At 35.8% G+C, this 27,916-nt stretch overlaps 1 protein-coding gene across 1 annotated transcript in view; it reads left to right on the top strand.

Moving 5' to 3' along the window:
* The window catches only part of LOC148840017 (L-gulonolactone oxidase-like), an 89,372-nt gene that overhangs the window by 56,836 nt on the left and 4,620 nt on the right, over nucleotides 1–27,916 (top strand). Inside the window, exons 7-8 of the mRNA XM_088936408.1 lie at nucleotides 15,069–15,176; nucleotides 17,735–17,811. Coding sequence (XP_088792534.1) covers nucleotides 15,069–15,176; nucleotides 17,735–17,811 — 185 coding nt within the window. The remainder of the gene's footprint in view (nucleotides 1–15,068; nucleotides 15,177–17,734; nucleotides 17,812–27,916) is intronic.

Below are 27,916 nucleotides of genomic sequence, written 5' to 3'. Positions count from 1 at the left end.
ATGACAAAAATGTAGACGTTAGAAATACAGTGCTAGAAAGTAGCACTGTGTGGAAAAATAAAATCAGGAATTTTCCCACAGTAATCAAAAAGATTAAACAAAAGCAGCATACATGTATTTAATGTTAAAAAAGTCATTTATTGTCTTCCGGGTATTCTGATTTTAGAACATCCCGTGGCAGTCCTTCAAGGCTAATGAATATGCGAAGTGGATGTAAACTACTTAAGAGATGTGCTTTCATTTAAAAAAAAAGTGTAAGAAAAATTACAAACAATTAAAACTATTTCATCCCTTAGATTGTTACGGATCCAAGTCAGAACGTAGAAGGATCCTATGCAGATGAGAGAGTCGAGGTAACGGTAAAAAACGCTGGAGTTTAATCCGAATCGTCTGGCGAGATCATGGTCAAAGAACGAAAAACCAAATCCAAAGAAGTCGTAAACAAAAGTTTTTTTTTTCAGAAAAAAGGGCGAGGCAGGAGCTCTCGAAATGAGGAACTACCGAGCATCGAACAGAAAGGAATGAGGGTTTAAGATCGAAGAGATGAGTGAAGCAGGTCATAGTTAACACATGCGGCGGCGCTCGTTGTAAGTAGTCAGCCGCTGAAACCGGTTAACTCGTTTGCTTGTAGATCTCCGATGACTTGTGGTCGTGACAGTTCTTAGTACTTAACTGATCCAAGGAGCTCATCCAGCCACTGAGTAGCTTGTTCATACTCCCACAACTCATTGGGTAAATAATGGCGTCCTGTTCTCACGTTTTAAATTCACTTTCACACAGTTTGCACTTGTGCTCTCTGGCTCGTGTTTCTCTGTTCATTTGGAAGAAATCTGCCTAAGAAAGCTTCCACTGTCTATTAAACACATAAAACAAATCCTAGACAACGAAGCAAGACCAAAACTTTCCAACACAGGCAGTTTCACTAAGACTTAAAAAAACATGCTACTTCATGTGGCTGGATTCATTCATTTTTCAAGCTTTATTTCTTTATTTCTGTTTGTTAATGGAAAATCCATTAAACTGACCAGATGTTTGATTTTAGTCTAAATAAGGAGGACCTCACTTGCTTCACTATCGCCTCTATCCTGTTGTTTCCAGGCTTTGGACATTACAAAATGTGTCTTATTCTCAGTACCTGCTGTACGATATCACATCACCTGCCACTCACCTACAATCTGTCCTGTGAGTGAAGTACAGTACCTCTTAGTGAATCACACCTTGATTTTGATCACTTTTAAATCATAAAAAAGATGTGAACAGTACATTAAAATACTTGAAAAAATAAGCTTATTATAAATATGTACTGTGCATCTTCCAAAACTTTTGTAACTAATTAAAACAAATGGTCACAAATCCTTCTCTAAAAATGCACAAACATTTCACAACATGTAACTCATAAACAGTTAAAAACAAGAGGCATTGATTTGGTCCTTCTAGCCAGTTTGGTAAGGTAACGTTGTTTGAAATATTGTACATGTTTAGCGGTTGTTCCTACATTTTGGTTAAAACACAAAAAATCTCTAGTTTATTACCATAGGTGTTTAATTATCTAAGCATAGACAATTACAGTGGATGGTTAATACATGACAAGGTAAAGATATAATAAATTAAATAATTTCCTTTGTCCAGCATCCACAGCTTGTGTTTAAGCACCAGAGCCACAGTCGAGAAACAAGGGGATGCTGACCAAGGTTCTGAAAGTAGTTGTTTTTGTGATTAATCTAAATTGAATCTGACAGCCATCACAGCAGTGTCTACACAATGTCTCTATAAACAAGGAATATTGCTTGTATTGACTGTGTGATCCCAGCCTGTCTGAAAACATTTTCAAAGAGCTTAATCCTGACATTTCAAATATTTGTCCTATATTTAAGTATCTGTGAAAAAGGAGCAAAAGGCATCATGTCAATCGTGTACACATCTTGGTTTTACGGCGAATTCCATTTCTTCTTGTCCTGTGCAAAGCTGAAAATAGAATCTGTAAAATTTACATTAAAGGTAAGGATTTATATAAAATGAAACGTTTAATAATTTAAAAGGAACCCACAAAATGATTATCTTTGAGGTTTTCTCTTGTCTATAGAAACAAAACTGTCAAACTATAGAACTTTCTTATCTACAGTCGTGATTTTATATACTGCAATTGAGAATAGCATTATAAATATTGCCTGTTATTTAAAGAAGATATTCGTGAAGTTCTAGGGAAATGTTCTTTATTGAATCACAAAGGTTTCAAGAATACAAAAAGTCAGCCAGACTGCTAATGTAACAGTCCAGCAGCTTCTGGCAGGCACTGTGTCTTTTACAGAAAGTGACATTACTCTTTTGGAGTCTTGATTGTGTTGAATTCTGGTGAGAAGTCTGATGAGTAGAGCTGATTGGATTTAAAAATGGAGGTTCCCATAAGCAGCCGTGTTCAGATTCTGATAAAACTAAGATAAAACATGTCTATGTCAGACTATAATTTCCGTCTACTTTTATTAATTCCAGTCATACACCATTGTCAGCATGTACCAAAGCAATCTCCTGATTCTGCATTGACTAGATTTGGGAGAAAAAGTTTTTTTTACTGTTTGCTTAATGAAATAATTTTTGCAACACACAGCATGATTTACAACTGTAATGTCTTCTTATTGCAATGTGTAAATGTAATGCATATTAAACACTCTGTGTTCCAATAACATCCAGGCTGCATAAAGCTGTGATTAAGAATTCACTTGTTTAAAACTGTACTTCCCCAAAGAGCTTTATGGCAGATTTTATTGGTCATGTTTTTCCATCTTTATAATTGAAGCTGTGTGTTGAATTTATATGGACCGTATAACAGTTTCATGCTAATATCTATACAGTTTTAGCTGAAGGGAAAACCTTTTCAGTATTAATATTGAAGACTGTGTATCTGTAAAATACAGAATTCCTTAATAGTTATAGAGAATGTGGCATCTATAATGGATTTTCATTGGATTTCAGTTATTACTGTAATAGTAGTATTTATTTATTTTTTTATCAGAAGGCTTTATCCAGGTGAACTTGCAAAGATATATTAGTACATTAGATCAATACAAAAAAGTAATAATTTAAATACAGAAGGAAAAAATAATAATGCCAATGACAAGAACAAAAAACACTGAGGCTGGCACATGTTGTGCAGAGCAGAATGAAAACAATTTCCATTAGAGCAAACAGCATGTACAGTAGGTAGGAATCATTGATTCGAGTGAAGGAGTGCCAATAAGAAAAGTGCAGTGTTAATCAGACATAACTCCAATAGTTAGCATCCACAATGCTACTTTCAATAGTTATAGTTAAAATGGGGTAAAAATGCAAATCAATACTTAAAACCTTCATAGGGCAGCTGTTAAAATGCTCTGCTCAAATTTAGAAAAGGGCTCTATTGGATCTTGTTTCTGCTTCCTAAAAACGAGGTACAAGCAGAAGAGATGTTAATGTCCATAAGATCAACACATAGACATTCCAAACGTTGCTAAACTGGAAGGTGCATTCTGATGCAGTATTTTGAACAGATGAAAATTAAATATCCTAGGAAATTTACAAATCACACCCATCATACCAATCAGAAATGACTTTTCAAATAACAAAATCTAATTACCCTTTCATTTAAGATATACAGTAAATGTACTAGGCAAATAAATATTTACAATATTAATAAATATAATTAATAATTAATAATATATTAATACATATTTAAAGGATACAGTATAACCTGCAGGCAATAGTAAAACTGGGACTGAAACTGGACCAACTCTGGTGTAAAAACCTACCAACAATGACTTGGTTTGCTTGCTTCACTTAACTCCTCTGTAAGCTTAATTGTAAATGATGGAAGATCAACACTGCACATCTGCCTTCTAGGTTTTAGGGAAACTTAATCTGCTTTGGCCTTTTTAAACCTACAACCTTTTAAAGCCAACTCGCTTCTCCTTTTCAACTTATAGGAAATATAGATCCTTTTCTCAAGTCTAACCTCAAGGCTAGCTGATTAGATATCTAGAGCTGTGTTCTGAGCCTTTTTATAGTACTACAGTAGCAATGATCAAACACAGCCGGTGCAGATATTGCTCTCCCTGTCACATGTGGATGCCTGTTCTTTTTCTCTAACTGGTCTCTAAGCCTCCCACCCACAGTGCAAAATGTCACAGACAGCTGAGAGACACAGTTGCTCCATTAGAACAACATACAGTACTTTTGTTGTTTTTCTGCTATCCTTACATTTCACATGCTTAAATATATCATAAGTACATCAAGTACAAGTACATCTGCCTTGAAAAATGTTTCAAGGTCAACAAGAATATGAGGGTATTTTCCGAATAACAGGCAGATGACTTCAAAGCAAAATGCATTCAACTTTATTAAATACAGTCAGGAGAACTCATTTTTATATGAATCATGACATACAATACTACTTGCCTTCCCAATGTAGCAATGTCTTTTGTTGTTGGTCTTGTCTATTGGGATGCCCCTGCTGTCACATTTTCAGTTAACTTCCCTGCCCAGTGTCAGAGTAGTTGCTTTGTTAGGCAGACTGGCTGTCTGGGCTTTGATACTGTATTAGATAAAGTTATTTCAGATTATCAGTCTTCATAACATTGTGTCCTCTATTTAATATCCTGGGCCCTTCCATGACTCCTACTATCCCAAATCACGTGTACTCAGTGTCTGAAGTAGAAAAGGCGCCTTTACTAACCTTCTGCCAATCTGAAAAAAATAATGGATATAAAATATTTGATGGAAATAGTTTAAGGTCTGGAAGAAATAAAACAATTGAGAAGCTCTGTCTGTAATGACAGACTATAAATACTGTGTAGAACTTTACCTCAATTTCTCATGGATTTATCCTTATGAAATGGGAAAAAAAACATAGCATACTCACAAAATTAATCTCAGGAACAAATAATTGACACAAGCAAGCTCATTTTTTTCTCGAGTCAAGGTAGAAAGATACATAATTAAAAAGCACACCCTTATTATAGTGTTAAGCATTTTGGATTATAATCAAAGGTAACCAATTTAACATGGGCTACATTGTGGAAAATATACTATATTTTGCAGGCTGTGTGATGAATTTGAAATTGCACACACTGGGTGAAATTTGAGTCTTTGTGCTAACGAGGGTACCACTTACAAATCAGTCCATAATCACTAAGCAATTATGAAGTCAGTCCATTAAGATTTGCAGAGTAACACAAGTTACAGTATAATAATTAACTTTCTTTATATCACAGTAAATACTGGGGTTTCCTTATTTTAAGTAAAACTCTAAGGAGACATGATTTTTAGAGAATTTGATTTTTCAGGCTATTTTCTAGCTTGGAAAGCTTAATTTGGAGTTATGGCTAATGACATTAATGCCTGAATTATATATAATTTCTAAATGCCTTCTATCTTGGCATTCCCTGAGGTATTCACCACTGAATCTGAGAGTGAGGGAGCAGCAGGCAATTACATGCTAAACTTTAAGAGACATTAACTTCATGCTGTGATGCTGCCAAGCTCTCAACAGAAATAGTGAGTCAACGTCTATCTGTTAAACAATGTAAGAGTTTGAGAATGAAAACATTTCCGAGCTTTTTATATTGATCTAAGTCATTGTGTTTTCTGTTTGGTACAGTTATTGCCTCTTTATATTACTCCATATGATTAGTGAGAATTAGGACTTGATATGATCTTCACAAAATTATGTTTGGTGTATTTAATTTTGGTGAAAGTCGTACTTGCATAGAAATTTCTTTTGATTGATTTGTTTTGAAAGGATTCACTTTCAAAAGCTGATATGTTACAAAAAGGTGATTAATTTTATCATAAACGATTATGAAATGTGTGTACTGTATGTCGAAGTTGCAGGTCATAAGCACCAACCACAAATATCAACATGTTATCATGATGTTGCTTATCACATCAGTTATGAGGAGAAAGATCTGGTTGGCTAGAATCAGCACCATTACTTGTCCCTAGCCTGATCTAATTCAATCTCAGAAGCTCAGCAAGGATGGGCCTGGGTAGTACAGACTGGAGACTAACAAAAAGCACGATGTTGTTCTAGGTGCCATTGGTGCACCAGTAGGTTACACTCTTCTTGTGCCAGAAGTTCAAAAAAAGCAATGCCCCAGTGCAGTGACAAGGAACATTGTGCTATAAGAGGTGATTCGGAAGAGATGAGTCATAAATCAAGCTCCTTTTTGAAACTGCTTTTTCATTATCTTATATCCCATAGCACCATTTGTAAGAGCTGAAGTGTTAACCCCATAATCCTGGCTCAAGTTAACTCTGGACAGATGTATGTATCAAGTGGACCCCTCTGTTCCTACAGTATATGTATAGTGTTTTTCCTTCCATTAAGATGGAAGATAAATAAGATAGCTACAATTAATTAATTAACAATTAGTTGTTAGTTCTCTTACTGTGAATAATTTAGATTTTATATTAGTAACTGTTTTCCCCCCTTTTCCAGAGTAATCAGACTCTGTCAAATGTATTGCAGTATTCAGGGTATCTTGCCATTCAGTCCATCTATTAAAAAAAACACAAGTCACAAAACTGAATTCCTTCTTTGTTCTTCTTATTATTCTTAATTTTAGACTAACACAATATGTTTTGTATAGTTCGGAGATGCAGTAAATTATAAGTTATTAAGCATGGATTCTGTCAATGGAGAAAGTTTCTTTTTGCAGATCAGTCTGCTTTTTCTTACAACATGTGGTTCTGAGTTAAACTGCATCCATAAAATGCTGCAAAATGGCGGTTAATTAAAATCCTCCTCCGTACTGACATAAACGTCCACAGGTTATCAGTTCATTGAGACATTCAATGAGCCACTGTTGCCCCCATGTGGTGCAAACAGCACCAAAAAGAATATTAATTCAAATGGGCATTTTCTTCTTCTCATTGATCTGTAATTTTTTATCATACACACTATTTGATATTTTGTTTATCAGTGTTTATATGCCAATAGAAAGATTTTGTGCTGTTAACCAGGATATTTCTTTACAGTATATACTGTACACTTTTGGAAATACACTTTTCAAACTACATCAAAAACTAATACGATGACAGATTTACCTGTGGGACAAATATAATGACACATAATCAAGGTTACATATTAGTGCTTAATTGTATTTTGGGGTGTATGGAATATTTACTGGAAGATGTAAATTTACTGTACCCCTGTATCAGTTACCAAAAATGCCTCAAGGACTGTTAAAGTATGATAAGAACTGTTTTTGTAAAAACAGCAGTAATTGGTTTGTTCCTAATGAGCTTGTTAAAAGAAGAAGTGATCAACTTCAAAGAACGGGATGAAAAACCAGCTGAGCCTGAAACAAACCACCTGTCACTTACTACAGTACATGAGGCTATACGGTATAAAAAAGGGGTTAGAAACCTTCAGCCAACACTGACGAATTCCCACAACACAGCCCTTCACAAATTCACATAATACGGATGACTGGTGTATCCATTTCAAAGTTTACTTAACTTCTTTCTAAATACAAAACAATCAAGCTTAAAGATTGACAACGCCAAAGTCCCAAAGCAGTGAAGGGGGGCTCAGTGACTGTGAATGGAAATGGCACAAAGCTGGAGCAAGAGAATACACAAGCCTGGGCTCCAGGGTAATGGAAGAGGCAGAATGTGGAAGTGAAATAAAAACAAGACTGGTAATGGGAACAGAGATACCTACCAAGCTAACAGCAATATGGAAAAGCAAAGACGGGAATTTACAGACAACATACAGACCGATTAAAGCTCTTATATGTCCAGTGGTAACATAATGTACAGTATGACTATTTATCTTGGATATTCAGAAGAGATCAAAAGAACGGATACAATTCAAGATAAAATGTCTAAGGGAAATGTTGCGAGTGCCCTGGGTAACTCAGAAGATAAACCTGTAGGTTTGAACTGTAAGACAAGAAGCCACATCAGAAAGAGATCTCCTGTTAGCAACTGTTAAGGGAATAGGAGGTAGAGGAAAACCAAGAGTAAAGGGAATGGCAAATGTAACATCATGGACAAAGTTGTCGGTAATAGGGCAGCTGAAGAAAGAAATGATGGCTATGCGTCATCCGTGGTGCAGCTCGCAGTCGAATCAATGAAAAGGGCAAATGATAATGATACTGACAATAAAAGTTCACAAGTTATCGGCTATGCTCATGAACACTCAATGAGCCAGGGTTTCCCCCATGTGGTGCAAACAGCACCAAAACATTTGTTTTTTTGTGATATAAAGCATTTTTCCCTTGTCATTTCCCATAAAACTCACACAGCAGCTTTTCAGCTTGTTGTCATGTTTTCCTTTCAACAATTACTCCCGAGGAGGCCTGCTTTGAAAGACATTCTAGACAAATGAGATTCTCAGCAGAAGCAAATAGCAAATAACAACACAGAATATACTATATAATCATCAGCGGTTCACAGAAGAGACATGCAGATCTGCAGGAGTATCAGTTTTTTAATAATACTTATTTGCTCAGCATTTTGAATGTGTAGCCGCACACCATCTGTAGAATTTAATAAGGAAGACGGGAGACAAAGCTGTATAGACCACCCTCTTACAAGAACAAGCTTCATTTTCATAGTAGTAGCAGTACAGCAACTCTGATCTTGCACACTGAATCAGGCAAAAACATTTGGAATCAGTTTTGTGAATACCAAACCTTTTCTTCCTGTACCCATTTCACAGCCTAATGATGACAATTACTGAAACTCTGTTTACAAACTGTGTGGCAGGTAGGAAATGAAATGCCAGGAAAGTGTTGATTTGGCAGTGTGAAGTGTGGAAAGGTTATATATTGTTTGTAAGCTTATAATACAGATTCTATGGTAGACTGAGAAAGGTTCAATGTGCTTGGTTTTGCATTTAGAGTGTGTGAGTGTTGGGTAGCTCTATCACATAAATTGCTTTGGTTTTCCAAGTAAAGTATGCTTTAGAAAAGTATAACATTTCACAATATAGAAATCTACTGCCTTTAAAACCATCTAAACAATGCAATTCAAGACTTAAATGAATGTTAGAATTTGCAGACACTGTAATAATATAAAAATATATGGTTATGCACTTCTGGAAAAGAAAAGCTTCTAGTGTACTAGTTATTCCAGATTCTTACTGGACTAATGCAAAATATTTAGAGATGATTTGAAAAAAAACAGAAAAAATGACCCAGAAAAAATCAACCTGCTTAATGGGTACTTTGGAATTTTGTTAGAAAATTCTTCTTCACATTTGTTTCAATATTTGACTGAATCTTAGAATACACAAGGATTTGTATCTATTGCTATGCAATTTATGCATTTAATTTGGCAAATGTATGTACTGAGAAAGAGAAACTCAATCTCCAAATTAGTGTTGTCTCAAAGAAACCTACTGTAAATATAGAATCACAATAATGAATTCTTATCACTGTTGCATGTGGAGCAGGATTAGTCTACATGTAAACAATGCAAACAAATCTCGGGATTACTAAAAATTGATTACAGTGGATTACATAATGTGGCACATTAGGTAATATTTTCAGTGTCATATATGAAATAAACCTTCATTAAGATGTCCTTTCTACCGTTTCTGCTTGGATTATTTTGCATGTTTTGTTTAAAACACGATTGTTTTACACCATTTCATAAAAATCATTATCATGTATATTTTATTCTCTGTCACACGACACATCTGGCAAAAGGAACAGTAGTGCTACCATTAAATTAAGGAAAATATGTAATACCCGGTTGATGGCAAGAATATGTTTATAGAGTTAAAAGAATTTATGTCAAAATTGCTTCACCATTAAACAAAATGGTATTTCTCAGACCTGCCAAAGTTCTTTCTAGGTCAGTTTTCCTATTATATTTCTCAATGTGCACCCACAACTATGATTTATTTTACTGGGAATTGATGAGAACTTGGTGCAGATATCTGAACCTTTAATAAACACTTTCTGTCTGTTTATAAATAGGTGCTTTGTCCAGCTTTGGAGGTTTCATATAGGAACACAAAAAGGTTTAGAGAAGAGAGAAGAGAATAAAACTCACTTTACTCATTTGCTTGTTAGTAGATTAATAATTACATCATATTAGTGATGCTATTCAGTTTTTTTATTGAATCCTTTCAAGGAATTGACATCAAACATCACTGCAGAATCATTTGCTTCTATGCCTGGACCACTGTATTATATCTAGTATTTGCAAAAACATGTTGTACATATCTGGGACCTTGACCCATTTTAAGTTAAATCAGATATTTAAGTTCTTTTACTTCAGCGTGTAGCAATAAACTATTCCGTGAATATACTGAAATGTTAAAAATGTGTTTTAGTTAAGTAAAAGTGGCTTAGTGGCTCAAATCTGGTTAGAATGCATTTAAAGGCTGGATGCATGTTGAATAAATGCAATATTTGTATATATGTATTTTCATTTCATTATATATTTTCAATATATTATATTGATTATTCCATAGGCTTTTCTAAGATTGAACATATTTGCATCTCCCCAATTTCTTTTTGAAATAATTAGCAAGCCCAATGTCCTATTCCAGAATTCAAAAGCCAATTCACATTTGACCTGATAAAACCTTACTTTGATCTGTCCTTAGTAAAGGCTTGTGCGATTCGTACAAAAACCCTTAGACAAGTGACAGCTGGTGCTTTGATTAATGGCCTTTGTGACAGGTCATAGCTTCCAGGCAGCTCTGGGTCCTCTTGTGCTTACTGAAAGCTATCCAAAAGCTAATGAGGGTCCTGCCCTGGACAGCTCATCTGTCGCCTTCTGCTTGGGCCTGAGGCGGCCTTGACAAAGTGTAATCTGTTCTGGGGCCTGCAGGCATAAAACTGTCAGCTCCCACGATTATGTGGAGAATCCATGACACCAGCTATCATAAATGAACCAGTGAGTGCGTTACATAAGGCCTCTCCCATATTTTTTTTTTTACTGTGCAGGACATACTGTACAGCTCAAACATCTTGTTACAGCATTTTGCATCTGTCCACTTTGTCCGTACATCACTTGCAAAACAAGACATTCCTTTCCTACCCCAGGTTTGCGATGGAGTTTGTTTCAGTTTCCATGCTTTTCCATTAACAGTCTCTCTTCTTGGAAATGTGTGCGTGCCTAATTACCACACACACAGAACTACAGTGTAAATACTGTACATTATAAAAATACATCAAAACATCTTGTTGTAAATGAAATATCTCATTGCAATCAATCACATCAAATAGCATGTCTTGGATTTTACTGTTAATGGGCAAATGGAATGTTAATTGCTTGAATTTTTGTTTGGTAAAATCAGTTAGAATATGGCAACACTTTATAATACACCTTGAACAAGAAGGAAATTTACAGTTAATATTCTAATTAGGTGTATTGAGTAGTATTAAATAACAGCTGATTCAAGAATTGGAATTAGTAAATCTGCCATAATAGTGCTGGTAATACAGATACCAATTTAAAATATGTAGTAGTTTTAGGAAAGGTGAAAACAGAGAGAGTGTATAATGTAAATCTGTCAAACTTTTTGAATATGATATGTGTAAAAGGAGGATGAATTTAAGTCTTACCCTCCATATTTACTTTGCTTGAGATTTCAGCTATAATGACATTCAACCCCCAAGATTAAAAGTAGGGAATACTAGATTCTAGAAAAACTTATTAGCATCTCCATGCAAAACAAACATTGTATACTTCAGAACAGCTCTGAGAAGCTTTTTAAAAATTATAGCATTTTATAAAAATTATAACATTCTGGTAAAAGAGGGTTTTATCAGAATAAGTGGTTTTAACAAGAGGTAAGACTGTAACCTACATACAAATTTAGCTAATTTAAATATTCAACTTGCAAAGCTTTCACTGAAAATTCAAAGACATTTTATTTCACATCCTGCTCAGCTTTTCATTTATGCCTGATACTATGTATTAAATAGCAAGTTTATAATGAATTTATAAAGGTGTCTTCTGAATGTTTTATTTCAATGTGGATGTGATTACTGTGAAGCCGATTTTTTGTAAGTACTGTACATCTTGAAAAGTTATTGCATTAAAATTGATTTGAGCATTAAAATAGTTGACTACTTTTTTATCTTTTCTTTAAGGAAATGTGTTATAGAAACTTGAACTAAACACTAAAACTTTTCTGTTTAGGCCAAATAACTATTTTTTATAACTGGTTTGTCTTTCTCAGTGTGTCTTCAATGGCACTTTATTTTGGTCTTTTCAGTGTTAATTGAAACATAAATACAGTACTCCCAAAATGCACTGGTTTTATATTGATCAAAAACAGTTTTTGAGCATTTTTGCTGTCACAAAGAATGTCTTCGTTTTTTCTGAAGATTTTTTTTTCTTTTCTGTAGTTTTTTTGCCAGTGAATGAGGCAGATTTTAATGTTCTTATTAAACGGGTAGCCTCTCATCTGTAACCTGAGATTCTGAATGCAGTATTTGAGTGAAACTCCAATTGCAAACCCCACAGGACTAATTTAGTTCTTGCAAAGCTCTTAGGCCCTGTCAGGTTTTTTTATTTTATCGTTAACCTAAATGTGAGAACCATTACTGTTATTTTGTGGCTCGACAGATGCTTTCCGTCCGATGAATCCCATTGCATGTGTGGTAATGCATGGGGAAATCAGATGTTTGTCCACCAGAACAAACTGTGCAAAATTAGATCTACATAATGTAATAATAATGTACTATATAATGTATGAGCTGCTATAAAGATATGATGACTGTAATAAAGGTGAAAGCTAATACTATAGTAATTATATGGATATCTTACAAAGAGGATTTTGAAGTGAATGTTCAGTAGTCGTCAGCTGCTTGAGGCAAAGCGTGACCTTCACAGTCTTTTAAATAGGCATGGGCAATGAAATTTTCAGTTCCCAAACCGGAATGAAATGAATTACCATGAACCGCAACGATATATGGATGCAGATATTAATTAGCTTCAGTCCTATCGTAACTACTTCTTCTGCATTTTGCACATGTGAAGTGAAAATGAGCAACAATGGACAACTGTTTCACCCTGATGAGAGCTCATCACTTTAACATAGCTAGTTGTAAATGTACTGTCTGACAACAGGTATATATTTATATTTGTGAAGATGTATATTGTACATCATCCTTTAGGATGTGTGTTGAGACACATCGACACAATGCCATCTCCTGAAGTATAATAATTGGATGTGAAACTAAATAATATTTACACCGATAGTTTCCTGCAAAAGCATGATCACACATCCTAACCTTCGGGGTATTCCCCTGTAAGACACATACATGTATAAATGCTCGTGTCACCTGACAAATTTAGCTGTATTAAGATACAAACCTACTCCTGTCTGCATCCATGGGAGTGGCGTGGAGATGGTGGACTTGTACAAGTACCTGGGAGTGCACATCGACGATAGACTGGAATGGTCTAAGAACATCGAGGCCATTTACAAGAAGGGTCAGAGCTGACTTTACTTCTTGAGGAGACTCAGGTCCTTCAATGTGTGTAGTAAGATGCTACATATGTTCTATCAGTCAGTGGTGGCAAGCACCATTTTGTACACGGTGGTATTCTGGGGCTCTGGGATTAGAGCAGTGGATTCTAAAAGGCTGAACACGCTCATCAGGAGAGCAAGCTCTGTCATTGGATCTAGCCTGGACCCCCTGGAGGTAGTGGCTGAGAGGAGAATGGTGTCCAAACTAGAGGCCACCATGGACAACGTCTCCCATCCCCTCTATGACGTGCTTGTTGAAATGAAGAGCACGTTCAGCAATAGACTGATCCATCCACGGTGCGACAGGGAGCGCTACAGGAGGTCATTCTTGCCTTCTGCCATAAGACTGTACAACGCATCCACCTTGCTTCTGGGCAGAGGCAACATTGACAGTGACCTGTTTCTGGCCTGAACAGTAAACTGATACATTTGTTCTTTTTCTTTTCCCGTTTACAACCGTTTTTGTGCAATATATGCCAGGGACCTGTGCAATACATTTATATTTATATTCATATTGTGCAATACGACTTTTTTGTTTTCTGTTCTGGTTTGTTCTTTGTGTGTTCTGGACTGTGAGTAACTCTTCTTAGTGCACTTCTCACTGTTCTGATTGTATTGTATGTATTGTATTATTATTATTGTATCATTCGTTACACCGTGGCTGTGTTGTCTGTGTTAAGCTGCTGTTGCACTGCAATTTCCCTCACGGGATCAATAAAGTATCTATCTATGATGAGCCCCAATTAGAAACAATTCTCCATGGCTCTTAACTTTCACTTTATATGAATAAAAAATGGAAAAAGAGGTCAGAAGACAGTTCCATATCCCAGTGTTTGTGGTCAGGTGAGAGTTAATTAATATTTCAAATTTGAAAGACACACAATATTAATAAATTTACGGCACAGTACATTAAAAATTTAAAAACATACAGTGAAAAAAAGCTTTAAAAAAAATTTGTGTAATCTCTAGAAACTAAAGTTTTGGAACTGGAAATCTGATTGCTTATGCCGATTCAACAGGCTGTGAAGGTCATGCGTTGCCAAAAGCAGTTGATCGCTACCAAATATTTGAGCATCTGCAGTAATTGATGTTGAAATTGGACATAACTTGTACAAACTGGCCTCAAATTAAAATCACACCTTATGTTGTTTTTATTCTTGGTAGTGCAGGTGCCTTATAATATTTATTGGCTTTGTTTAAATTATCTATATTAATATATTTTAAATATAATTTTTTATGGGACTTTCTTGATGTTTTTTATTTTGCACCATTTGATTCAACTCCCTCCTAAAGATACTGGCCCTTCTTTATTTATCACACCTGCTATTCCATCTAAAACTCTTTGTATTACTAATAATGGCAATCTGCAAACTGATGAAGTACTCTGTTTTAACATTAGTCCTCGCATAGATTAAGTTATCATACTACAGAAGAAGCTAAAAATTGTGAATCTAAAAAAGTTTAATGAGCTGCATTTTGAGTATGGGGATGTGAGGTTTGAAAATTTACAGGAAAGATAACCATTCTGAGCTCTCAAATGTTTTCTCTTTAAGTGACATAATTTGTCATTTATTGTTTGCTGTTTTTTTAGGTTTTGGATAATTTGGATTTCCACAGAAAGAAGTCAGAATATTTCCGATTCCTATGGTTTCCCAATACAGAACATGTCAGAATAATATATCAGGATCGCACAGAAAAGGTATGAAATGTACTGGTTTCCCATGGGGTTGAGAAATTTCCTTTGTCCATTTTCTTTAATGATTGGCTTTACGAATGAAATGATAAGCAATGTCTGATTAATCGTCTTTTTAAATCCCAAGCAGAATTATGCCTATTAGGTATTTTCACAGACAAGCACAACTCAAACTAATAATGAGCTTTAAATAATAAAAGAAAGTGCAATACTGCATTAGTTATCAGATACATTCAATATCATTTTTAGCATAAATGGGTATGAAATAAGGGTTACAGTACATATGCAAAAATTCAACATGCACATTGAAATACATTAATCCATCAGTATATGGTATTACCTCTCAAAGCAGTCACACAATTTTAGCTAATGGGCTTCATGTGTTTCCGAATAGACTGTTGTAAAATGTCTCACATTCCTTTTGTGTGGTTATGGTAATGTGGCAAAGGTTTACTGAGTCTTTCTTTCTTCTCCTGACATTTGCAATTTGAAATGATTTGTAAAAACATTGCCAGAAATTTTCTGTAAGACCCTGATTAGGGCAAAATGTTGGCTATGGTAAGACTTTGATACTGTTTTGAAAAAGAAGCAGTGATCCAAGCACTGTGCAGTCTTAAATTGTCTTCCTGGAAATGCTCTGTCTTTCTTGTTGAAGTAAAAGCTTTGGCTTTTTGTGGGCTCTATGCACTTTTTACTTCAACTTAACAAAAGTTTTTCTCTGCTCAGCATATAAAATACTATGCATAGTTGTCTTCTTTGTTAATCACACAACCTACACTGGGAAGAATTCCACCCTAAAATCCGATAGCACAGCAAAAGAATTGAATCTTTATGCCTTTGTTGACCTTAAATTTGAAATGTGCGGCTTTCCTTTGTGAATGTATATATGAACTTTGTAGAGGTACTATAAGGAAAAACTTCACTTTGGTATTTGAATCAAAAAAGAGGAGATATAACTATAAAACAGAGTTTCCCTGATTTAAACAGAATTGATTTTGAAAAAAAGTTCTTAAATACGAATTGTCATTCATCAGAATTTCATAAATTCGGGAGTGCTGTTTTAATCTTCATATCCTAGAAGGTTACAATACATAAACTCAAATAATTTGACTAAATGAACTCCTAAAACTTTCATTTACAAATTTAGTGTCTCTCTGGAACATTTCAGTTCATTAAACCACTGAACTGGATTCATTTGGGTGTAATTTTTTGAGAATTTGTGCAAGGCTTGAGCTCTAAATCCAATCCATCATTCTATGTCTTCTCTGCTCTTTCGGGGCAAAGTTCACTTAAACTTAGTTCACTCCAATTTGTTTCTTCAGCTAATCTTTGTTCATCTACCAATGCAAGCGAAGATTTCAAGGAAGCTGAATGTGCAGGAGTCATTAGTGATGAAAAAAGAGGAGTGATTCTGTAGGGTCCAGGCTTTGCTGTGGTCTGCATTGATTGTAAATGGAGCCTTTAAAGGAGCTGTCTGTTTTAGTTTTGGTTGGTATTTATCAGCTCAAGGAATACATTGCATATGGCTTCCAATGTTTTGGGAACAACTAGGGCTCCAAAACAATAAGAAACACCTGCTGTAGTATTGTAGTATTTAGCATTTCCCTTTTAAATTATTACTTTACTCTTAAAGTCTTCAAATTCTTTTCTTCCCTTGGTATTTTTCTACGTTGACTTTCATTTGAAATTCAGCCAGCATATTGGATTGACTTTTTTAGTACCCTTAATGATTTTTAAATCTTGAGCTTTTTGTAATCTCCTATTCATGCTGAATTTTTATATCTTCTGTTCAGGCTGAATCATTTTTTTTGTTTTAGTATGATTAAATGAATTAATGGAATCACTCTTTCATGTTATCCGAATTATCATGGTGATCCAAATATGTGTCATGTATTAAAGGGTTTGAAATCAAAGTATTCAGAGCTGTTATAAAAAATATACATGGAGAATATATTTTAAAGATTTAACTTGATAATACTGCAAATAACAGGGGATAGTTATAGAATTAGCCTGTCTTCTTAGCAGCTTGATTTGTAAGAAAATTAATGAGGATGATAGTGCTCTCCCTCTATGTTGAGCATGGATAGGTTTCTTCTTCTTCCTAGCACAGAGTAATTTCAGAGTAAATGTTAAGGAATAATTTAACAAATAAACTTTTTGTTTAATGTTGTAAACGTTTTAACAGAATAAACACAAAACAAATACTTACAGCCTCTCACCACAAAGGTATCTCAGCAAATGATAGATCCCAGCACCATCTGAATGAGACACGTTCACTAAAGAAAGGGTAATTAGGATAGTTCCCTATAAAATAGAACACTACTCAGGACAAAACTGCTCTCTAAACTGATGCTAAACCAGAAGGAACCTATCTTTCTATGCCAAATAATGCATCAAAGCAGAAAGGAGGTTTCTCTTAGTTTGTTTACCACAGAAAAAAGGAAAAATATTTACCATACTTACCATATTTACCACAATTACCATATAATGAGCTTTCCACTTTATCATCTTTACTTTTGCTGTTTTTGTGTGTTAAATTTAATACCAGCATTTGTGTTTTCCAGCCTGCACAGTGTACGTCCAGCTGGTTCTGGAGCTATGCTGTTGGATATCATCTACTGGAATTTGTCCTTTGGGTCAGGTAGGTGACAAGTATCTTCAGAGGTAATTTCACAAGGGCACAATTAGACATAATATAAAAGACTCTTATCAAATTGCCAAAAAGAAGCCATATTTTGTATTCCTTCAGTGACACCCCACTGCATGTGTAGCAGAATCTTTAAAATTGGTGGATCCATGACAATAGACACAGACATAAGGCTAACAAAAATTACATTTACAGGCTCTTTATTTACATTTCAAGGAAAAAACACCATTAGAGACCAAACCAAAAACCCTAGGTCCCTTTGAGTTCCTGGAGGGATTCTTAAATTGTTCAGATAAAATAGATACTTGCAAAGAAAGAAAAACTCCAGACACCTACTGTAAGAATGGATAAGTGTGCTTCACAGTTTCACATTTCAATGTGCTTCTGTGGTCACTATTTCCTCTAATCCTTCCATTGTGTGAAAAACAACCTTGACATATGAAGGATGTGCGATTACTCGCCATGCTGATGGCAATATCCAAGGGCTTTAAAACTCCATCCACCAACCAAAACTGCAGATTCCAGCTGCTAGCTTCTCCACTCTCACAACAGCTAGGGTTTCCATGTCACCTGCTGGACACATTGTATTTTGACAACCTTTTTAAAACAAATAGCTTAAAAATGATGATTTTGAACCCGAAGCCTGGGCTTTGTTGTCTGAGATTTGATTTCCAGAATGTAATATGCAATCACTGGTGTTAGTACCAATCTCTCACAGCTCTTAAATTTCTGTACTGTCATGTTTTTTCCAGTTTAATCTTCTTTGCAATATCAAAAGAAAAAGAAATAAGAGCAACAATAATAAAAATGAATGGCTTCAGGAAATAGTTTCTGTCATTTAAATTTGTTAATGAAGGGCAGCCTCACAACAAAAGGAAAATAACCTTTAATTTCTTTTGTTACTGAAATTTGAAGCACTATGTAGGAACTATCGTATTTTTGTGATTCTACCGACAAAATAAAACGAAACCACAGACTGATTCCTGCATCACCTTGAGGTTTAGCAATATATAAATCTGCTGTGCATGAAAAAAAATTGATTTCACATTTTCATATCTGTTCATCCATTGTACAGGTTGTGATACCCAACCCCACATCTCCTTATTATACAAACAATATGTACAGTACATTCTCAGATTTTGAAGACAAAGACAAAAAAACTGTTTTTAGTGGATTTTGATTGATTGAAACTTGTGGACCTAAAATAGAGAATATCTTACTTATTCCCGCTCTTAGGCAGAGTGGGCAACACTAGCAACAGACGTTTGCAGCTTGAGCAACACATTGTATTCGGTGAATAGGATATTTGTGTTTGTGTATTAATATTGAGTTTGATTCTATAGCTCTGAGGTCTGAGTTCTGTGATCATCTGGAAAAGAGAAATCATAGGGCATCAAACACCACCAAACATTATGAACATGGTTACATACTATGAAGGTTTCAAGTAAAGGGAGAATGGAGAAAAACAACATAGAACCCATTAACCTGTAATTACCCTATTTATATTCTTTATTTCAATTAAATTTTGTAAGAAAATAAATAACTTGATTGATTTTTTTCTAGTATTTTCATAATCCCAAATTGAAAGATCCCCAAGGATAGTACAGCAGTTTTGTTGCTTGCAGGAAAAGGCTGTCTGATCTACTGTATGCTTACCTCTTGCTCTTCCCCTCCTTCAAAAGACTAGCGTTTCTGACTCACAAGTAATAATAATAATAATTGCTTACACTTATATAGCACGTTTCTGGACACTCCATTCAAAGCGCTTTACAGGTAATGGGGACTCCCCTCCATCACCACCAATGTGCAGCCATAGTGCGCCAGAACGCTCACCACACATCAGCTATCAGTGGGGAGGAGAACAGAGTGATGAAACCAATTCATAGATGGGAATTAATCGGAGGCTATGATTGGTAAGGACCAATGGGAAATTTGGCCAGGAAGCCAAGGTTACACCCCTACTGTTTTCAAGAAACTCCCTGGGATTTTTAATTACCACAGAGAGTCAGGACCTCAGTTTTACATCTCATCTGAAGGACGGCATCCTTTTACAGTAGAGTGCCCCCTGCTGGTCCCACTAACACCTCTTCCAGCAGCAACCTTAGTTTTTCGCAGGAGGTCTCCCATCCAGGTACTGGCCAGGCTCACACCTGCTGAGCTTCAGAGGGTTGCCAGTTGTGAGTTGCAGGGTGATATGGCTGACGGAAAGTAGAAAGCTGAGGTGTTAAATCCTCATCCTGAAGTTTCTGTGGCTTTGTTTTGAGTTAGATATTCTTGTGATTGGGCTTTATAGAAAGATTTATGTGATATTTATGTGATCTGTTTATGTGATCCATCTCTTTCACATTTCACATTTTGTATTTTGTATGGTTCTGTCTTTTTGTGCAAATAAGCTTTGTTCTTTAAAGACATTGCTCATGATTAAAGAGTTCAGAATGAATGTAGACAGGACTTTCATAACATGACCCTCACCAGAAAAACAGGCCAGAAAACTCCATTTTAATTAATCCCTAATTTTCTTTAAATGTCACAGCATATATTGCAATCTTAACAGTTTTTAAAAAGTCTTTCAGACTCATTAATTTTAAAGGCTTGCTACAGCCGCAGGTTATTGAAGATTTATATAAAGCTGGCAGCGAAACTTGGACATTGGCACAGGTGGGATGACAAGCAAACAGAAATGGCGATGACTAAGGAGAGCAGATTTTTCTGCATCCATTTTCTGATGTTCTCTGTTTCCTCATCAGTATTCCATATACTGTAGGGTCAAATCTTCATTGTGAGGAGCTCTAAAGCTACATAAAGTAATTGATATTGTCATACTGTAGTTATGTTTAAAAAATGCAGTATCAAGGAAATACAATGGGGACCTAATTCTTTCATTCTGATGTTGTTGTAAAACAAAACTTAAAATGGTCTCTTAATTGTGAAAATGCTTTCTAGTAGTAGTAGTTTAGTAGTACTAAGCTTTTGTAAGTACTAAGCTACCATATTTTGTTTTCTTGTTTCTGCAGGATTGATAGTTAATTCCTTAAATTAAACTTTTAACTTTTCATCTCACGTAAGAATATAGAGTACAACAGAGTGGAGTGGAGATTGGCATTGCTACTCAGGGATCTTGGGTTTGATTCCAGCTTTGAAACTCTGTGTGGAGTTTAAATCATTCCCCCATGCATGTGGGTTTTTCCCACGGTACTTCAATTCCCAAAGAAATGCAGGACAGGTCTGCATGAGAGCTTGGTGATTTCTGCTAAATCATGCTAGACTTCTGATTTCTGCTAAATGTATGGATAATTCAAATATTCATATCATTTGCCTCATCAAACAGAGGCTGTGGGACTGCTCACTGCTGTCTTCTGTGTGATACTGAGGATGTGAATCATGCTGGAACAGTCTGTAAAGAAAATGCCTGGATGAAGGATGGGGGAACCACAGAAATCTCATGCTGTTGGTATTTAGTTTGCTGAGTTGTTTCCAAAATGTAAAGGTTTCACGCAGGCTAAGAAAAGAAATGCTCACAAAAAGGCAAAACAAAAAGAATAACTTTTGAGTGAAGGATTTTTTATTACTTCCCAGAGGCAAGAAATATGTGAAGCACTTTATCATTTGAAAGAAAATGTCAGGGAATGCTGCCAAGTGAAACAAGCATGCAGTGCCCACAGTGACTTCTGTAGTGGAGAAACGGTTAAGCTGCTGGAAGACGGACTAGTATTGCTGCCCATCATTAATCCACCTGATTACCAGCGTTATCACATTTTCTTAAGGCTTCATATCTGTAGATTATTCTTTTTCTTTTCACAATCATATGACCCATTAGTAAACAGCACAATTCCTAAGCAAAGTTGACAAATGACTCAATATTATTTGCACTAAAATACCATACTGTATACGCACAACAATACACTACAAATAGTAATTCCCTTAGTTCTGTATGCCGGTAACACCACCCCCAAAACCCTTAAAATAAAACCTGTATAAATAATAAAGAACAAATACCAACCGCACTTTTTAGGAAGAGGAGTTAAGAACATAAGAAAGTTTACAAACAAGAGGAGGCCCTTCAGCCCATTTAGCCTGTGTGATAAGTTCTCTCTCTAAAACGAATCTTGGAAATTGCTTTGCACTGTTTGGTCCCGGCTTGCATTAATCTGGGCTCATAACTCTCTTTCTCTGCAGGTGTTCATTGTCTGTTATTTAAGAAGTCAGACTAACTGAGTTCATCAGAGTTGAAGACAATGATTAATTCCAACAAACATTTTACAACTAAGTACCATTCCCTTAATTTCTGTCCTCGTAAAAAGACATAAAATTGGATGATTATGTCTCTCTCACTTAGCTGGATTATGTGAAAAATGCATCATGTTGATCCCCTGAACCCATTTTGTACATATTACTTGTGTTAAGAAATCAAATTCCCTTGACGCTGGCTTGTGTTATAGCTCCATGATGTTTTTTCAGAAGAATGGAAGCTGTTAGGATTTCTTTTCCCAACTCTCAGGGGAATATTATACAGTATGTTCAGAGCACATTTCTCTGAGACACTCTGTTATTTATGCTTCCACTGCATAAATGACCCATAGGTTATCTCTGTTTTTCTAACTCAGGTGTTCAGTTTTTCTGTACTTAGTTATTATCCTTTTTGTATCTTTTAAACAGCAGTACAATGTAATAAAAGTGAAAAATGTTGGATGGCAAGGTACTTAACCAGGAAAAAGCTACAGTACCTTCTGATATAAAACTATGTGAAATAAATCATGTAATATTATCTATACACTTGGTACCAATTGTAGGGAAAATGTTCCAGTTCAGGCATTGCATATAAATCTGCTAAGCTGGATGCTTTTATTGTGGTAATACAAATTAGTTCTTTAGGTTCATCATGATTTTTAATGTCAAGCCCTTTTATCAAAGTCTTAGTCAGCATAGACATCAGCACTTCCCAGCTCTTATTTTGCACTTTTAATTTATTTGTAATAAAATGAATTAAACCTCATCCTATGAGATCCATCTAGCTGTAATGGATTCTATTGATTCTTTTATTCCCAATTAGAAGTCTTTATGGCAAGGCCGGGTATCAGAGGCTAGGACCAGTGTGTAAAAAGGAAGGTGTTTTTGTTTTTGAAGAAAGAGAACTGATATATGGGGAACAATATGCCTCCATACTTTTTTACTGCATACAGTATACTGTATCTTGAGTTTGTGTCTTCCAAGGAAGACGGGCACAGGTTGTTTAAAATCTATCCTGGTGTGTTATTTACCGATGACGCTGTAATTCAGCTTGATCTGGTAAAAGTTTATTTTTCTTTGAGGCATAGTCTTAATTACGAATAAAAACCTTTTACTGAGTTAATCTGATCGCTCCTGAATGTCTTCATAGAATTTCTCTAGAAATACTTGAAGAGGACTTGGAGAGCTTCAGGTTTTCTGATTTTCTTCTCATTATTATTGAGCATATAGTGTCACATTTTAATTTATCGTGAGCCAATTTAGTTCTTTAATTAAATCCACAAAAGTCTGTTAATTATGAAACAAGGTTACTTGGTTACAACTTCTTTATTTAGACACTGTTTGTTTTACCTTATTTGTAACTGGAGCACTGACAAATGACATTGATTGCTCATCCCTGAGCCCATTAAGCTCATATTTTCTTCCTCCAGTTGTCTAATTTAGCCTCCACTGTATATGTTTTAAGATTATGCTTTATTTTTCCCTATTGGTTTAAACATGTTTAAAAATATTTACTTAACATTGAATATGTGTACACAAATCATATAGTCAAATTAAGGTGAATCAAAAAGAGAGATGTCTTGCGATGCGACAACATTTTTAAATGTATGTTTTCACAACAAAAAAGAAACACATACCGTACAACCCTTGTAGCAACACAAAAAGAAAACGCAGGGTACCATCACATACAGTACCTTTAGAGTCCATGTTCTGAGAATACTGTTGGAAATTAGATTGGGTTTAGGTATTGTTTGTGGATGCCACCAAGATTAATGCAAGTGTTGTAACTTTGCTCAATTCATCAATGCTCTAGGAAGGGTTTATGAATGAGGTTACCTATAGATCATAAACAACAAATGGAAGTACAAAAAACGAATCTTGCCTCCTTTTAAAATGTGTTCAAGCATTTTGTCACAGGCCCATTCTATTTGGCAGAATCCTTTGGCACTTAGCAATAATGAAAAGACACCACATTAACTTTTGTCTTGATTGATGGGGTGAACAATGCACCTGATGTGAACTTGGCTCCATTCTGTAGGACAAGTGTCATCATTCATCATAGCCAAGAGCCCTGAGTCACATTATTGATGGGCCTCACTCTTCACTCTGTTTTGTCTGTCCTGTATGTCCACTCCCCTCCTCTGCACCCCCACAAAACACATTAAGACAGGTCTCCTGCATTATGCAGGAAGTGAAACCACATCTTTGGGTCACAGCCTACCAGTATTGTATTCATCTCACTCTCATCCAGACTAAGCAGAGAATATTTTTTCCCACGTAGATTTTAATGGTTATTCAACCTAATTTATTTCCACAGTCATCCATTGAAAACATTTGTGTATCATTTGAAATGTAAAATAAGACATACAGTAGGTATGGGTGCATATTAATTAATCAGAAATGAGAACCTTATGATGCAACAGATCTGTAAAAACAGTTAAAAATCTGAAAACAGTTAAAAATCCACACAATTACTTTTTTCTCTCTGAGTACAAGATGTAAACAAAGCAGAATGTTTTTCTTTTAAGTTATAGATTAATGAGCATCACTTGCCATACATCAGTGAATACATCAGTGGCAGAATGTTTATTTTCAGAAGATAGACATGTACTGCCCTCCTGTGGAAAACTGCACAAATCACATCTCTGTCCAAAATCTTATTTTCTATTACAGTTTTTAACATTCTAAAGGGAGCACAGACAACAAATGTTGCCTTCCCTTTAGTATTTTTGGCAAGACATCATGCTTATATTACAATTGGTGTAGAAAATTTTACTTTTGGGGCAACACTATAAATAAAGCAACAAAAAAGTTATTTTGAACCTAAAAAATAAATGTACTGTAGACATGCAACACTCCCTGTATTCTAAAATTGAAGTGACCAGATGTAGGTAAGATCCTCTTAGATCTTTTCCCAACAAGTCCGACAGAATGAATGCAAAAAAGAAACGTTAAAGAATTTAGCATTTGGGAATTCCTGAGTACAGGTTGAGCTATATGATTACAGGTTTAAGCTGGGATCCTATCACTAGCCAACTGTGTCAGAGATTCTGTTAGAAACAGCACACAAGTGACTAAGAATGAAAAGTGGCTTTTTAGCACAACATTATTCGTTATCTAGTTAATGATTGCCTGCCATTTGCCGGCCAAATGCCAAGGCTAATCCTTTGTGTATCTTTACTGTGAAACACACCTGTTGCTTTTAAACCATAAGTAATCTCCTTGGCAGACATCTCCAGTAGCATTCACTCTGCTGCTGGGTAGAGATCTCCATGACAGGGGGCATGCATTACAGACAAGCGACACTGTTAAATTAATTGTGAAACTCAGTGTTTGTTAACTATCTCTGAACTTAGAAAAGCTGCCAATAACATTGCCAGATGGTTTAATGCTTCAGAAAGAGACCAGAGATTGCGAACTTCAAACTACAATAATAGAATATAATGCATTTGCATGATTTTTGTAGTTTGCTGAGTTTTTAAATACTATTTGAATACCCTCCTACATTTAGTGAGCATTATGTGGATCAAATCTCATACTAAAACTAATATTTTGACATTAAAATGTCATGTTATAACCCAAATGTTGCTGGAGATGAAAGTTTGTTAATACAGTGCATAATAAACATTCTGGCAAGTTGAATCTAATATGAATGTGTAAGTTTGTTATTAATATTGTCCCTCATTTTGTAGCACCACTCTGACTGCTGGAAGATTGTGTATCTGAAGTGTTGGGACAGCTGAGATTTTTGTTCAGATAAGCAGTCTACAAACCAGGGGATGTCTAGCTGTCTAGTTAAAAAAGCAGATTCACTATGAGTCGAGACCCACTGGCTCCACAGATATGCAGACATTTCCAGAAGCTGATCAGTAATTCTTATGAAGATGCGATGTACTAGGGGAAGGTCCTTGGTAAAAAGTGCGGTAGGAAGAATACAGCAGGAGAATAGCGACAGGATAGGAGAGCCAAGACAGACTTAGAACCCATCTTCACCTCTGAATTTTTCATGATGAACATCATTGAAATGTAGCAGGGACTGACACTGTAGGGACACAGACTATTTAGGAAGCCAATAAATAGATGGGGATCATTAGGAGGCCATGATATTTCAACTGTAAACTCACATCTGCAGTTCTCTGTTACAAAGCTGTTAATGTCTAATTCTCTCTTTAATGCCAGGCCAGTATGTCACTGCTCAAGATATTGATGTAGGTGCATTGATTTTGTTGTAGCTAGTATTAAAATGAATTTTGTTACAATTAATAGCTTGCCAGGAGCATCAATTCTGTGTCAGAAAAACTGAAGCTTTCCTTTACCATCTCATTAATTAATATAAAAGGCCATTAAGCCATTAATATCTTTGATCAAAGAGCCTGTCTGCATCTCATTTGAATTCCGGCCACATTCCTTATTTTGGAATGAACAGAAAATCCAGTGTTTTAAATTAAGCCTGGAAAAACAATGCATGACCTCTCACATAAGTACATATATGTTTTTCTCCTGATGAACATAATTTGGTTATTTTAGTCTGTGGGTTGAAATGGCCTTCAGCATGCCACTTGCCTACTGTCAATCTCCCACTAACCTAAACCTAAAACCTCAATCTCCCACTAACCTAAAACCTGCTCACAATTGGCTCATCTTGTAAAACCCTCCACCTGAAATGTAGAATGGAGCTCATAGACTGGTGAATTCCAGCTCAAGGCTGATCTGCGATCTGCTGTGGAACTGTGCATGAAAAGAAATCCGTCACCTACAACTGTAACAATTTCATAGAGTTATTGTGAGCAAAATCAGATGATCTTTTTTGCAGCAGGTGTACTGGGATTTTATTGAACAGACTTGACATGGATTAATTCATTATGTTGATTAACACTTGTCAACAACAAATTTGCTAAATAAGGGGTCTACCGTGAAGGTTATAGGATAGTAGCATAGGTTAGGGATGCAAGAAGTCACAGTGCAGTTCAGAGAAGGTTGGAAAGGTGGTCTGTTACAAACAGCTTTTTTTTTGCTTTAAAACATTTCCATTACCATAAATATCAGTTTAATGAAGCATATATTTAAGGACATTAGATATACTATATTTATAAATATATATTTAGAATAAACCTTTAAGTTTAACATGAATGGGCATAGGGTATACCTTTCACAGGTTAAATGTCACATACAAATTCCTACAGAGACAACCATTGGAAGCAATCCAAGCAAGGTTTGCTTTCTGGTGAGATCCTTTCTCATTTCTGTTATAAGTCCTTTGCAAGCATGTCCACAAGCCTCTAAAGCCTAACAACTACATTTTGTCCCAGCTTATATGACAACAATGGGATGCATGTTCTGGTGAAGACGACATCCGTGGCATGTCTGTCACATTCTCATCTAAGCCATTGCTATATAAGCAGCATGTATCCTGCTGGGATATTGCCAAGTCAGGATAAACATGCATGAATGGCCAGCAGCCATATCACCCTGCAACTCACAACTGGCAACCCACTGAAGCTAAGCAGGTGTGAGCCTGGTCAGTACCTGGATGGGAGACCTCTGGGGGAAAACTAAGGCTGCTGCTGGAAGAGGTGTTAGTGGGGCCAGCAGGGGGCGCTCACCCTGCGGTCCAGGTGGGTCCTAATACCCCAGTATAGTGACGGGGACACTATACTGTAAATAAGAGCCGTCCTTCGGATGAGACGTAAAACCGAGGTTCTGACTCTCTGTGGTCATTAAAAATCCCAGGGTATTTCTCGAAAAGAGTAGTGGTGTAACCCCATTCCAAATTTCCCATTCCTCCTAATAATTCCCCTCTATGAATTGGCTACATTACTTTGTTCTCCTCCCACTCCGACGGCAGGCGGAGCGACGCGCCGGTTGGAGTATT

Source organism: Atractosteus spatula, chromosome 2 (assembly GCF_055471065.1).
Source record: "Atractosteus spatula isolate fAtrSpa1 chromosome 2, fAtrSpa1.hap1, whole genome shotgun sequence".
NCBI lineage: Eukaryota > Metazoa > Chordata > Actinopteri > Semionotiformes > Lepisosteidae > Atractosteus > Atractosteus spatula.
Note: the sequence above shows the minus strand (reverse complement) of the source record. Positions and strands in the feature narration are given on the sequence as shown.